The sequence below is a fragment of the Terrapene carolina genome, unplaced genomic scaffold (genome assembly GCF_002925995.2).
Source record: "Terrapene carolina triunguis isolate 2854851 unplaced genomic scaffold, T_m_triunguis-2.0 Scaffold96, whole genome shotgun sequence".
NCBI lineage: Eukaryota > Metazoa > Chordata > Testudines > Emydidae > Terrapene > Terrapene triunguis.
This window is the reverse complement of record NW_020664447.1, coordinates 43,070,236-43,085,334: the sequence shown is the minus strand read 5'-3', so window position 1 is coordinate 43,085,334 and position 15,099 is coordinate 43,070,236. Positions and strand designations below refer to the sequence as shown.

Here is a 15,099-nt window from a genome sequence, read left to right as displayed (position 1 = left end):
CCCCGACCAGGCGTATTCTACCTGCTACCCAAAATCCATAAACCTGGGAATCCTGGATGCCCCATCATCTCAGGCATTGGCACCCTGACAGCAGGATTATCTGGCTATGTAGACTCTCTCCTCAGGCCCTATGCTCCCAGCACTCCCAGCTATCTTCGAGACACCACTGACTCCCTGAGGAAACTACAATCCTTTAGTGATCTTCCAGAAAACACCATCCTAGCCACTATGGATGTAGAAGCCCTCCACACCAACATTCCACACAAAGGTGGACTACAAGCCATCAGGAGTAGCATCCTCGATACCATCACGGCAAACCTGGTGGCTGAACTTTGACTTTGTCCTCACCCAAAACTATTTCAGATTTGGGGACAATTTATACCTTCAAGTCAGCGAGACTGCTATGGGTACCTGCATGGCCCCTCAGTATGCCAACATTTTTATGGCTGACTTAGAACAACGCTTCCTAAGCTCTCGTCCCCTTACGCCCCTACTCTACTTGCGCTACATTGATGACATCTTCATCATCTGGACCCATGGGAAGGAGGCCCTTGAGGAATTGCACCAAGATTTCAACGATTTCCACCCTACCATCAACCTCAGCCTGGACCAGTCCACAAAAGAGGTCCACTTCCTAGACACTACAGTGCTAATATATAAGCAATGGTCACATAAACGCCACCCTATACCGGAAACCTACTGACCGCTATACTTACCTACACGCCTCCAGCTTTCATCCAGACCACATCACACGATCCATTGTCTACAGCCAAGCTCTAAGATACAATCACATTTGCTCCGGTCCCTCAGAGAGACAAACACCTACAGAATCTCTATCAAGTGTTCTTAAAACTTCAATACCCACCTGGTGAAGTGAAGAAACAGATTGACAGAGCCAGAAGGGTACCAAGAAGTCACTTAATACTTTCTTTGTTGGGCCAGTCTTGTAACAGAACACCACTAGCCGTAACCTACAGCCCCCAACTAAAACCTCTCCAGCGCATCATCAAGGATCTACAACCTATCCTGAAGGACGATCCCTCACTCTCACAGACCTTGGGAGACAGGCCAATCCTGGCCTACAGACAGCCCCCCCACCCTGAAGCAAATACTCACCAGCAACTACACACCACACAACAAAAACACCAACCCAGGAACCAAACCCTGCTACAAACCGTGGTGCCAACTCTGTCCACATATCTATTCAAGGGACACCATCATAGGACCTAACCACATCAGCCACACCATCCGGGGCTCGTTCACCTGCACATCTACCAATGTGATATATGCCATCATGTGCCAGCAATGCTCCTCTACCATGTACATTGGCCAAACCGGACAGTCTCTACACAAAAGAATAAATGGACACAAATCTGACATCAGGAATCCTAACATTAAAAAACCAGTAGGAGAACACTTCAATCTCTCTAGTCACTCAATAAGACCTAAAAGTGGCAATTCTTCAACAAAAAAAACTTCAAAAACAGACTCCAACGTGAAGCTGCAGAACTGGAATTAATTTGCAAACTGGGTGCCATCAGATTAGGCCTGAATAAAGACTGGGAGTGACTAGGTCACTACAAAACCTAAACTTAATTTCCCCTATACTAATTTCTCCCTACTGTTACTCACACCTTCTTGTCAACTGTCTGTAATGGGCCACTCTCTTACCACTTCAAAAGTTATTTTTCCTCCCTTGGTATCCTGCTGTTAATTGATTTATCTCATTAGACTGACCTCACACTTGGTAAAGCAACCCTCATTCTTTCCTGTATTTTTCACTTCATGCATCCGATGAAGTGGGTTCTAGCCCACGAAAGCTTATGCCCAAATAAATTTTAGTCTCTAAGGTGCCACAAGGACTCCTCGTTGTGTTTACGCTCACACTGCGTCGACCTCAGTGTATTGACCCTGGCTCAATGCTCTTTGGGGAGCACTGTGATGGGTTCGGTCACAGAAACCCCCTTGGGACTGCCACCTGATGTGCTGAGACTACCTCTGAGCCCATTTTCCCTGCCAGCTTGGGATTTCAATACCCTGCCTTGTTGAGCCAGACACAGTAGTCTGCTGCAAACACAGACCCAGGTCTGAACCACATCCCCAAAAAGCTGCAGACTTAACTGAAAACAGCTAAAGAAGTGTTCCTCTCTCTAGCACCTAGACACTCAGCTCCCAATGGGATCCAAACCCCAAATAAATCGCTTTTACTCTGTATAAAGGGTATACAGGGTAAACTCCTAAATTGTTTGCCCTCTGTAACGCTGATAGAGAGAGAGATGCACAGCTGTTTGCTCCCCCAGGAATTAATTACTTACTCTGGGTTAATTAATAAGCAAAAGGTTATTTTATTAAGTATAACAAGTAGAATTTAAGTGGTTCCAAGTAATACCAGACAGAACAAAGTAAGTTACCAAGCAAAAAAAACAAACACACAAGTCTAAGCCTAATACATTAAGAAACTGATTACAGATAAATCACACCCTCAGAGATCTTCCAATAAGCTTCTTTCACAGACTAGACTCCTTTCTAGTCTGGGCCCAATCCTTTCCCCTGGTACAGTCCTTGTTCCAGCTCAGGTGGTAGCTAGGGGATTTCTCATGACTGCAGCCCCCTTTGTTCTGTTCCACCCCCTTATATAGTTTTGGCACAAGGCGGGAATCTTTTGTCTTTCTGGGTCCCCACCCATCCTTCTAAATGGAAAAGCACCAGGTTTAAGATGGATTCCAGTACCAGCTGACCTGGTCACATGTCCTGTGAGACCCCAAGCCTTCATTCTTCCTGGCCTGACTCACAGAAAGGCTTGCAAGTAAACAGAGCCATTACAACCAATTGTCCTAGTTGATGGGAGCCATCAAGATTCTAAACCAACATTAATGACCCACGCTTTGCATAATTACAATAGGACCTCAGTTATATATCCTATTTCTAGTTTCAGATACAAGAATGTTACATTTATACAAATAGGATGACCACACTCCGTAGATTATAAGCTTTGTAATGATACCTTACAAGAGACCTTTTGCATGAAGCATATTCCAGTTACATTATATTCACACTCATTAGCATATTTTCATAAAATCATATGGAGTGCAACGTCACACCCTCCTCCTGAACTTATTGCCACAGACTTGGACACTATCCATGGCAGAGGCAGTATACCTAAAATTCCTCTTTGGGCTCCCCTCTGGGGCAGACACTCCTGTGTCCCCCAAAAGCAACGGTGACCCTGATCCAGCTGTGGGCTCACAGCTACCAGCTATGACAGACCCTTCACTGGCCAGTAAAATCCCCCCCATTTCACTCAGGTTGGGCTTGCTTCCAGCTAGAGTCCTTGGGATCTGTTCCCACCACAGCAGTCACCAGGACTCCAAGTCTACCTCCAGGATACATGTCTTTGTGCACCTCTTCCACTCCATTACAGCCAGTTCATGCTTCTGGCTCTCAATTTGTGCTTGTCTCTGGGCCTCAATTTCTTTGTTTTTGTAGTAGGGTGGTCACCCGCTCCTGCCCTGAAGGGCTTGAAGTCAGTCCTGGGAGAGGGCTGAGGCTGCGTGAGGGCTGCAGCTAATAAGGGCTGCAAGCCTCGGCTGATTGGGGAAGGCAGCCACAGCTGGGGCCACGCCCCAATCAGACCGTAGCTGGCCTTATAAAAGCCAGGGAAGTTAGGAGCTAAGTGAGTCTCTCTCTAGCTTGCTGTGGGAGAAGGGTCTGGCTGCTGGGGAGCTAAACAAAGTACCCAAAGTGGAACAGGGCTGGGGGAAGGCTAGAGGAGCTGGGGGAGCTCCAGCCTGGAAACCCCCCAGGCTGCGGGCCTTGTTAAAGGCCAGAAAGGGAACTGGGGTTGCAGAGGGGCAGCCCAAGGGTAGGCAGAGGCAGCAGGTCCAAACCCCCCTTGCTGGTGATGAGTGGCATTTACACTGCAGTCTGCCTCAGTGAATGGTGGGGGGCTAGATCAAGACTGGCAGTAGCTATAGTCTGAGGTGAGGTGGTAATAGAGGGTGGGGGTTCCCTGGGGAGACCCAGATCTGTGGGGGTACTGCCAGGGGGCAGCACCCTGGCCTGAAAGGAGCACCGGGGTCCAGGAAGGACTCAGGCCCAGCAGAACAGCGGGATACCGGCCTGCAGAGGGCGCTACAGAGGCTGGAAACACTAATTCCCTGGACGACCAGCAGGAGGCACTGCAGCGGTGAGTCCCGCCCCGTGACAATCTTTTAAGTCCAGGATTTGCTGGTGGGCAGTCTTTTGTGCTTCAATTTGAGCCTGTTTCTGGGCCTCAAGTTCTTTGTCTTTTTTCTTCTTGGCAATTTGTAACTTGTGCAGTTCTAGCTTCTTCTGAGCTTCACTCTCCCCTATTTTGCTGATTTTTCTGCCTCTATTTCTCTTACCTGAAATAAGCAAACAGAAAATAACGAACCAGTAACCACTTTGTCTGTTCTCCAGCCACCACACTTAACTCATTTAAAATCACTACCAGCATCTCAAAGCAATCAGCTGTGCACAGATCCTGCCGACTACACCACTGTGACAGGTTGGGTCACAGAGGCCTCCTTGGGACTGCCACCTGATGTGCTGAGACTACCTCTGAGCCCATTTTCCCTGCCAGCTTGGGACTCCAGAATCCTGTCTTGTTGAGCCAGACACGCTAGCCTGCTGCAAACACAGACCCAGGTCTGAACCACGTCCCCCAAAGCTGCAGGCTTTAACTGAAAACCACTTAGCAGGCACTCCTGTCTCCAGCACCCAGATACCCAGTTCCCAATGGGGTCCAAACCCCAAATAAATTCGTTTTACTCTGTATAAAGCTTATGAGCTTACCCTGTACAAATTGTCCGCCCTCTATAACACTGATAGAGATATGCACAGCTGTTTGCTCCCTCAGGAATTAGTCACTAACTCTGGGTTCAGTAATAAGCAAAAAGTGATTTTTATTAACTATAACAAGTAGGATTTAAGTGGTTCCAAGTAATAACAGACAGAACAAAGTACGTTACCAATCAAAAGAAAACAAGCAAGTCTAAGCCTAATACAGTAAGAAACTGAATGCAGGTAAATCTCCCCCTCAGAGATGTTCCAATAGTCTTCTTTCACAGACTAGACTCCTTCCTAGTCTGGGTCCAGCAGTCACTCACACCCCCATAGTTACCGTCCTTTGTTCCAGTTTCTTTCAGGCACCTCTTGAGGGTGGAGAGGCCATCTCTTAAGCCAGCTGAAGACAAAATGGAGGGGTTTCCAGGGCCTTTTATATATTCTCTCTCTCTCGTGGGCGGAAACCCCTTTGTTCTTCTGTGCAAAGTCACAGCAACAAGATGGAGTTTGTAGCCACAAAGTAAGTCACATGTCCATGAATGATTCAGCTTTTTGCAGGCTGACGCTATTGTTTACTTGTTAGTTTGAACGTTCCCAGGAAAGCGCAGATGTGGATTGGCGTCTCCCAAAGTCCATTGTCAGTTAAGTGTTTCTTGATTGGGCATTTACTGACAATAGTCCTTTCTCAAGAAGCTGACCAGGTTACCTAAGCTTCTTAACCCTTTACAGGTCAAAGGATTTTGGAGTCTCTGGCCAGGAGGGATTTTATAGTACTGTACACAGGAGAGCTGTTACCCTTCTCTTTATAGTTATGACAGGAGTGTAGTCCTGGCCAGAGGTTTCCACCTGAAACTAATTTTCCTTTAAACAGCCAGAATTCCTATTTTATTATAATGCCTTCTTAACTTTATTCTCCTCCACATTAAATATGAACTATTAGAGTATTGCTGAGCTGTCACATATACCAGAATTATCCACATTTCTGGACAAATTTTAGGGGGAAAAGTCATACTGTGATTAAAGAAAAATACTAATAGTAAAGGGTAGAAAGACAAGGAGAGTTAGAAGATATATATATACGGGGGTGGAGGAGAGAATAGGAAATTTAATTTGTGATTTATTTTTTTGTAGTCTAGAAACAGCTTCTAAATTTCATGTAACAGCCCTCCTGTGTACAATACTATAAAATCCCTCCTGGCCAGAGACTCCAAAATCCTTTTACCTGTAAAGGGTTAAGCTCAGGTAACCTGGCTGACACCTGACCCAAAGGACCAATAAGGGGACAAGATACTTTCAAATCTTGGTGGGGGGAAGGCTTTTGTTTGTGGTCTTTGTTTTGGGGGGAGTTCGCTCTTGGGACTAAGAGGGACCAGACATCAATCCATGCTCTCCAAATCTTTCTGAACAAATCTCTCATATTTCAAACTTGTAAGTACAGCCAGGCAAGGCGTGAGAGTTTTATCTTTGTTTTCTCAACTTGTAAATGTACTTTTTGCTAGAGTGTTTACCTCTGTTTGCTGTAACTTTGAACATAAGGCTAGAGGGGGTCCTCTGGGCTCTTTAAGTTTGATTACCCTGTAAAGTTATTTTCCATCCTGATTTTACAGAGATGATGTTGACCTTTTTCTTTAATTAAAAGCCTTTTTTAATAACCTGATTGATTTTTCCTTGTTTTAAGATCCAAGGGGTTGGATCTGTGTTCACCAGGGAGTTGGTGGAAGAGTCTCTCAAGGCTACCCAGGGAAGGGAGTTAGCCCATTGGGAGTGGTGGCAGCAGACCAGATCTAAGCTGGTAGTTAAGCTTAGAAGTTTTCATGCAGGCCCCCACATCTGTACCCTAAAGTTCAGAGTGGGGAAGGAGCCTTGACAGTAACTTTCCTGTATTTGTTTTATCATCTGAATATTAACCTTTCACATGATGCTACTGTTAATGCTGTGGTCAAGAATTTTATTGTTGGTTTGTTTTTCCAGCATCTAATTTGTTTCATCAATCCTTCTTTTCCTTCTGCTATTTGCTCTGTCATATCTCCCGGTGCACATACGGATACTATCATGTTTTTTTTTTTTTCTTATGTGGAAAGAGTGAAGTCAGTGGTTAGAACACGTAACATCTTTTTATTATTCTATAGTCTTGTTCAGTATCCTGAAGTATATTAGATTCAAACTTGCTTCTTATACAGCTCATTCATTTTCCCACAGATGCACTGGGGTAAAATTCAAGTAGGTTTATGGGGTGGTATTTTCTCCAGTTTGGATTTGTTTTGTTTGATTTCCTGAAAGGACTTGTTTTGGACATTTTTGGAAGTCGTTCATGGTGCACTCTAGCTTTCATTTCTTGGTGGTTGTGTTTTCCCCCTAGCTGCAGGAAAGTCATATTCTATCATTTATATAAAAGTGTGTATGGTAGTTTTGGTGTTCCTCTGTTTATCCATGTAGGCCAGTCAAAGTACAATTTCTGTGAGTTACTGTATATACACACACGTACATTTTTACTCAGCTGTAGTGCATCTAAATTTTTCTGTACTTTGTTTAACATGTATTACTGGGCTATATCCGTTGATATATGAACCAACTTTCCTTGTTTCTCTGTTTATTCTCAGGTTAATATGCCACTTCTTTCTGCCTGGATCAAGGCAGATGTAGAGATAAGCCTGAGCCAGAGGCTTTGGATCTAGATTTCACCAACATTGGGAGGGTTGGATCTGATGTTTGATCCAAGTCTGATCGCCAGTTAAAAGCCATTTAATAGTGTCTTTAAGTTTTGATAGTTTTAATTTTCTGTTGTGAAGATGTGGAGAGTTTTTTGTGGACCTGATTCACCATTATCCTGAATCTTGTACATCCATTTACCCCCAGACAATCTTTTACAGGTATGTTTTTATAAGTTTTTTTTTTTTCTGTGTGTTTTGTTCAGTGTTAAATTATAGCAAAGACTTATTTCACCCTGTCCTGCAAAAGGCTAAGTACACTAGTCAGTGGGCCTGATCCTGCACCATTTGAAGGCAACAAACACTCCCATTGATATTACTGCATGTGGGACTCAGTTTGTGGGAGCTGATGGTACTCTGCTCCTCACACAACTAGCTTCACTGATACAATTGAATGGAACTATTTACAGACTACAATGGCCCACTTCCCCTTCCAGTTTTCTGTCTCTGAGGTACCAAGATTGGCTCACAACGCCATAGGACTACACGTCCATAGTTCAGTGTGTAATCTACTACCTATATCTTACTAATGTACATTGTTCAGTGCAGTGACATCCAGTGGGGATGTCATGTGACTGGTGACATATCAGTGTAAACGGGAAGAGCTCAGTTGCTAATGATGTAGTCGGACAACAAAGCTTTTTCCACCAACCCTCCTTTTCCTTGGGGATCGCAACACTTATTAAAATGAAAAAGTCAAAAATCAAAATTGCTTGCTCTAAGCTTCCCCCTCTGAATAAACAGAAGAGCCAATTCATATATTTAGCTTCATTTTATTATATATAAAATTTAACTCATAGAAACTGGTTTATTTTTGCATGAGATTACCTCAATTACTCAATCTGTAGGTTCAAATATTTAAATTTTGTTGAAACTTCAATTTAGGTTGAGACTTTCTGATTCCAGGTGTATAAGCTCCTTACTAGCAGCTTTAAAGGGAAACTACAGTGTAGTATAAAATATCCTAATCACAATCTCTGATTACAAAGAAGAGGAAATCATTAACACATTCTTGTGAACTGTATCAAATAGGAAGTCACCCTCATTATAGTCTGACAACATAGTTTCAGCTACAGAATAGAAACTCAGTATCAATGTATAATAAAGCAAGAGATTTTCAAATTTACACTTACATTCTATTTTTAAACAGCATTTTAAATTTTGGGGAGTTAAATAGTGGAAATTTAATTAAAAAAACCCATCTTGTACATCTCCTGTCATTAATAATTCAGCACTACCTCAACATTATGAATTACTGTGATTGACATGAGACTGGTACAGCTTAGAAAGTCTGAATTTGCTAGGGGATTCTGGAATCACAGTTCCCTTAGCATCAGACAGGTGGTATGGAAAGTTACTGAGTGAGAGTGCTGATCTTGCATTTGGATGCTGACACAACTATGTACTTTGGATGTTTAATCGGGGCTCTGAATATTTGTGCTGATCTGGAAGAACAGTCATGGTCAGTCAATGGTCAGACCCCCTGAAAACACGCAGAAAACATAGATGGTGGATTTGGTACTAACTCACTTGGGTCAACTGACTCCTTGGGACAGCACAACAAAGAGCTGAGGTGAATAATTGATGAAAAGGTAAAGGTCAGTTGGCCTTCAGTCTGTCCCTGTAGTCCCTTCCAAAACTATTAAGCAGAAAAAAAAAACAAGTTATGAAATGCCAATACAGCATATTTGGGGGACATGTGACTCCTTGGAGATAAGGGTATAAGTACTGGGGAATAATCATACATGCCACTGCCACCTAACTAATATCTGAGGAGGCTTGTGATGCTGTAGGACTGCCACTATAGCCAACACCCTACTGTGGGGGACTTCTAAAGAGACTTTTGGATCACAGGGTTTCAGGGTAGCCAACCCCCTGCCCCAGGGACATTTGACAGACCAAGTGCTTGAGAAGAAAAGGAAAAGAAGTCTCCATCTAGAACTGGTAGCTATACCTGCTTTATTTGCCAATCAGGATAATGCGTAGGGCCAACATAGTTACTAAGAGTTTATGCTTGGGGAATTGAGGCTTATTAGGAAGAAGCGGTGTATAATCTTTTTGCTGCTTGTCTGATTCTTTCAAATAAGTAGCTTTGCATTGAAGGAAACTTAAGTCTGGGTTTTCACTGGCACTAATACTGTAAATTCTTCCCAGCTGTGGGCCAATAAAAGACCCAGCTCTATATGTTCAAACGACGAGCTGTATTTCCCATGTCTATGCAGGGAAATTTACTGACAGAACTATACCAGTATAGTTATATACTTGTGTGTATAATATATAGTTATATTAGTATAATTTCCCACATGGACACTTATTCTGTAATAAGAGTGTTCATGCAGGGACTTATACTGGTGTAACTATAGTGATATAGTTCTGCAGGTAAATTTCCCCATTTAGACAAGTCCCAAGTCATCCTACTGGACTTCCTGCTCAGAAGTAGCAGTAAAACCATGGCTTGAATCAAGAGACAGTAGCACCACTCAATTATGGAGACATGGAAACAGTGGTAGGTATTTCAAGAAGCTGGTTTGCAAGTGCATTTCACAGATCCATTTTTTACTACATAACTTCTACATCGGTATAAAGTATTAGAACTAATCATTACAGTTTTAAGAACCCAGCAGAAGATGTAAGCCATTGCTCTCTATTGCCCTATACTGTTGATATCATAAGAAACTGCAGCTATACGATAATTATAAGAGTCAGTCTCATACAAAGGTCAGGATTACAGACCCTCTGAGTAATGATTGGGGACAGTGTGCTGTAGATAAAACAGATCAAGTATCTATACAAACAGGCTTAATGTAAGAATTATTTAACATGAAAACAATCCATTGATCAGTTGTCACTTCCACTGATTTAGAATCTATAATTTAGATTTAGAATCTAACCTGCCCCTCTCTAGGGGGGGGGGAAAAAACAAATCGAACAGAAGAAAAAAAGTAGAGGAACACTTTTCATACAAGACTGTCTGAAGGTCCAATAAATGTGATATTCCAGGCTGGTACATTATAAAGAGAAGAATGTTAAACAGGCTTTGGTAATTATCATTGGAGAGTAGGATCCCATTTAGTTTGCACCAAATCCAAACAGGACAAATGTTTCTCATCTCTCCAGGATACAGTTTAGCGCCAACTCAAGCACAAATTGTGGAGTTTTACAGATAACTTTACAGCGGAATTGTTGTAACAGATCAACGAGTAAAGCCCGTGAAGCTAGCAACAGGAAAGATATAGCCACAAAGTGAGGGTACAAGAAAGGAGGAAGAAATGTCTGTCTTCTGAGTTATTAGCTGCGCTATTCTAGGATATCACCCTTTTTGTTCAGTAATCACCTCAGTGAATTACAAATTTATTTTTTTTAACTGGAATGACTGTTTTGCTACAAGATGGAAAACCACGTAGATAAAAACAAGATTTAAGTCCAGCATGCACAAAGTTGCAGGACACTTCACTCATGTCGATAACACATGCAATTCTATCCTCTGGATGTCCATAGCTCTTTCCCTTGCTGACCAAAAATTGGCAATTTCCTCATCCTACCCTTTTATTACTGCCACTGAATGCAGCTCCATCAGTCCTTGGACAGCTGCTTTGCATGGTTGGAGTGCATTTCATTGTTCTGCTGCTGGAGACTCTTGCCCAGTTTCTTGCTTCTCTATATGGGACTCTGGGGGAATCAGGTACTGTACCTCTTCAGTACTGATTGCCACTTTATCAGGCTGCAGCCACCGCTTTAAATGTTCCAGGGTGCTGAGGGAAAGCAGAAGTAAGAAGTTAAATATAAGGTAGTAGTAAAAGCCAGTACAGAATTATAAAATGTGGTGGTGTTAACCCTCCACAGGCCTTTCTTCCATTTTATAGGCTCTCCTATGGCTACAGGAAGGATTTATTAACGGACTAATCTGTGTGCCAGAGAAGAAACAGGAATCCACTGTGCTCAAGAAGATGACTGTTTGGTTCCTGACATCCCCACATGATGATTTAATGGCATCTGTAACACAAGTCAGGACATTGTCTCTAAGGGACTGCAGTTCAAAGTATAGGAAACAGCATCTTTCATGACAGAACTAGGACCATTGTTCTATAAGCCCGAACAATTTCTGTTTCCTTTATCTGACCTACCTAATGAGGATGCTAATATTTAGCACTTATATAAAACTTTATTTTCAAGGGAGAGAGCTTACAGGAGCACTACAGGCTAAGCATAGAAACAGGAGCCAGGAACTCAAGAGTTCTAATCTGAGCTCTGACACCAACTCCGGCCCGGACCTGATCTTGCAAGAAGCTCCTCACAGGTCTCTCTTGCTGGAGCAGTGTGGACTTCAGTGGGGCTCTGCGCAGATTCAGGAGCTGGCCTGGATAGAGCTTCTCACTCTAGGCTTAGGCCTAAATTTTTAGATATTTCCTAACTGAGACATATTCAGCCATATTTTCAGCAAGCCTGAGCACCCACCATTCTAAATAAAGCGACTGAAGCCACAGCACCTATGAAAAGCAGGTCCAACGTGTGTCATGTTGGATACGCCAAAATTGAGGCACCCAAAATTAGTGGACTTTTGAAAATTCAGGCCTTAACCTCTTTGCCACAGTCATCCTATGTATAAAATGGGACTAGGACTACTTTCCTGTCTTGCTGAAATGCTGTAGTAATATCAGTGACTTGCTCGGAAGAGGCCAAGTGTTAAGTATCAATATTACTATAATGCTATAATTCCCCCCCCCCCCCATTAGAAATCTCCAACAATTTTACTTTTTTAAATAAAGCTCTGCTCTATTTGCTAACGGTAACCCCTGAATCAGTCTGACTGGCCTTTCCTCATCATGCTTGTTACCTCTCTTCAGATTCATGTCCCTCCACATAAAATTCAGACTCAAACTTTTCCTGCAGGAACCTATCCCAGCATTCCTTCTTTGCTTGGGCGAGAGTATGCAGCATATCCTTGGAGGTCACTTCCTGAGACAAACCCTTAATTCTCATCAGTCTTCTCTCTGGGGGGAAGAAAAAGAAGTTTTATTGAAGAGAGAGAAAAACAGGTGGTTATGGTGAGAGAGCTTAAATCCAAAGGGTTAGATTAACTCTGCATGATTAAATGATATTTAAAAGTTAACCATTTTACTACTACTTGAAATCTGGATGAGTGCATTCTTTTGTTTAAATCAATAGGGTTTTTTTTTTTTAATTCCATTATTGTGGATTTCTTCTTTATTTGGCTCATGTATTAACTTGTGCTCACTGCAGTTTTGACAGAGATGAGTGTCATAGGAAGGAGTCAAATTGGGCCAGCTTGTGGTGGCATAACAGGCCAGTATTTCTTTTTGGAGGCTGTCATCTTGTGCTCCAGACTCTAAGTTGTCGTTTTAAGACATAAGTCTCTAGCCCTTTTGGTTGCAAAGACTGTGAAACCTTGCAATTCTGCACACAGGCTGAAACAAGAGTTGTGAGGTACAAAGTGTTCCTATTAGTTGCAACAGGGTACTGACTCCGAAGCCTAGTCATAAGAATTTAAGTGCCAGTATTAACTATTTAACAACTGATCAAAGCACAAGAGAAGAACTGATGTCAGGATGTGTACAGTGTGCAAGAAAGAAGAGGGATGATCACATTATGAAGATCTGCAGAACTCCTCTGAGTGACTTCTTTTTTTGATCTCTCGAGTGTGCAGGACTTAGGAAAGGTATTTGTTTTGAGTTTTTCTCCCCCAAGCTGGACAGTGGCCACGGATCAATAGTAAACTGCATTTCTCTCCAGAAGCACACAACATATTTGATAGAATGATTAGAAGTGTCTCAAAGGGTTTCACAACGCAACAAATTAGATACAGGTAATACAGACATAGTAGTCATTATGAGTTCAGAACATATTCCCCATTCATAGTTTCCACTGCATTTAACTATTTTCTTTAGAGGAAGAACAGTGGTTAACTCTGAATTATTTTTGAAAGACTGTGTGGGATCTTTAATTCACCCACAGAAATACCCAGAAATGTGTAGAAAGGGCCTCAGTTTTACCAGCCCAGCTGAAGCTCAACTAAGTTAATTTTGCAGCTCCTCCGATTGCCAGTACTTCAGTGCACTATCAACGTTGGGTACAAGTCAAATCTTCGTGTGGAGCTTGAGTCTACAGCCTTTTAATTCAGAGGGAGGCGTATCATCCCCTGAGTTACAATTACACTAACAGAGATACAGAAGCCATCACCATTCTCTAAACTTACTTTCTGACTGAGGCAAACTCAGAAATCAGAATTTTACCCTATACTCACCTAGTGATGCTAAATATATCTCTGAATCTTTCAGAGGTGCCCAGGGCTTCAGGTTTGCTTGGAAAGAACCACCTGGTTCTTCATCCTGGCTTTCTCCACTGATGTAAGAATCTGTGAAGGAATCTGTAAAAGAATCACTAAAGTCGTCTTTTTGGTCTGGATCTGGCAGACATGAACAGATTTCAGCCCAGAGGTCCTGGCTTGACCTAGTCACTACAGAGTCAACATTCTCAATCATTTTCATGATGCAGAATTCCTGAAAAAGATACATATGATGAATTGTAAGCATCAACTGTAAAACAATGTTTACATCTACACATGATTCTTTCCCTACCCTTAAGTCTAAATAAAGGGAAAGTTTCCAGATTTTTAGAAAGCTCCTTTCAGAAAATCACAAAGTCTAGTTTCTCACTTTCCATAAAGGGAAATTTGTACTAATAGATTGTATTTGTATAGAGGGATTATGTGATCTATTACTGTATGAGTCATAATAGAATGATTCAGAAAAGCTTGCACCTCAGTCAATTTAAAATAATCTCCAGTTTACACTATCTTTTGTAAAGAGCCACCCTCATTTTGATGGGTCCATCCTGTGACTTACAGGCCATTCAGCTAAGCCTGAAATTTTCAAACCAAACACTACTTCATAATGCAGCAATTCTGCCGCAGTGAACAAAGTCTAAGGTTTGCCAGAGCCTATTCACATGGGCAAAAAAGGCAGAATTACAAAAACCTTGTTGCTCAGGTTATGTAAACCCCCAAAAGACAAGTGTGGTTGAGCTCCAGGTCCCATTTTTATGCACATCCCCATTCAGGGAGAGGCTAGGGCTGGGTAAATAACTGGGGGGAGGCTGCCCATCTTCCCTGCAGGGCACATTCTTTGCCTCAGGGGGCATAGGCCAGGCATGAAAATAAAGGCTCCAAGTCTCAGCAGGGTCAAGTCCAAAGGATGGTGGCGATGCCAATGCCCTCATCATGAGGCCCTTCAGCCTCGGGGGAGCTGCTACTACCTCTTTGGGGAACACCCTCCCAGACCCTTTCCCAGCTGAAGCCAGAGGTGCGCTGACGGCCCCTCCCGGCACAGAGGCAGCAGCGACACCCCAGTACCGGCAGAGCCCAAGAACCCACCTACCTGAGTCCCTCACTGCTGCCCCCTCTTACCTCCAGGGTAGGACGAATGGGGACGTACTGAGATTTCACTGACGTCTAGCCTGACCAATCAGCGAATGGAAGGGCAGCACCGCAGTGCCAACTATTGGCTACAGGAAAGTGCCAATTATTCTTCCTCCTGGAGAGAGGGGGCGGGGAATGTAGCGCGGTGCT

The 15,099-nt window shown here is 42.9% G+C and overlaps 1 protein-coding gene across 2 annotated transcripts; it reads right to left on the bottom strand.

Annotated features, from left to right (window-relative positions):
* Positions 1 to 10,409: 10,409 nt before the first annotated feature.
* Positions 10,410 to 15,026, bottom strand: CCDC32 (coiled-coil domain containing 32). 2 transcript variants are annotated; one of them, XM_024208903.3, is made up of 4 exons: positions 14,938 to 15,026; positions 13,777 to 14,032; positions 12,349 to 12,505; positions 10,410 to 11,266 (listed from the first exon to the last, which is right to left on the bottom strand). In XM_024208903.3, exons 2-4 carry the CDS (start codon positions 14,018 to 14,020, stop codon positions 11,128 to 11,130), a joined length of 540 nt encoding a protein of 179 aa, XP_024064671.1. In that variant the 5' UTR covers positions 14,021 to 14,032; positions 14,938 to 15,026; the 3' UTR covers positions 10,410 to 11,127. The 2 variants fall into 2 exon arrangements, with proteins under 2 accessions (XP_024064671.1, XP_024064669.1); XM_024208901.3 differs by having other exon boundaries at positions 14,909 to 14,968.
* Between the last annotated feature and the right edge of the window lie 73 nt (positions 15,027 to 15,099).

What these genes read in the sequence shown, in the direction of transcription:
- CCDC32 (XM_024208903.3), bottom strand. Translation starts at nt 14,020, where the DNA reads ATGAAAATGATTGAGAATGTTGACTCTGTAGTGACTAGGTCAAGCCAG. An exon ending in GATATATTTAGCATCACTAG is followed by an intron (nt 12,506 to 13,776) that starts GTGAGTATAGGG and finishes TCTTCCCCCCAG; the next exon opens with AGAGAAGACTGATGAGAATT. An exon ending in GGACATGAATCTGAAGAGAG is followed by an intron (nt 11,267 to 12,348) that starts GTAACAAGCATG and finishes GCTTTCCCTCAG; the next exon opens with CACCCTGGAACATTTAAAGC.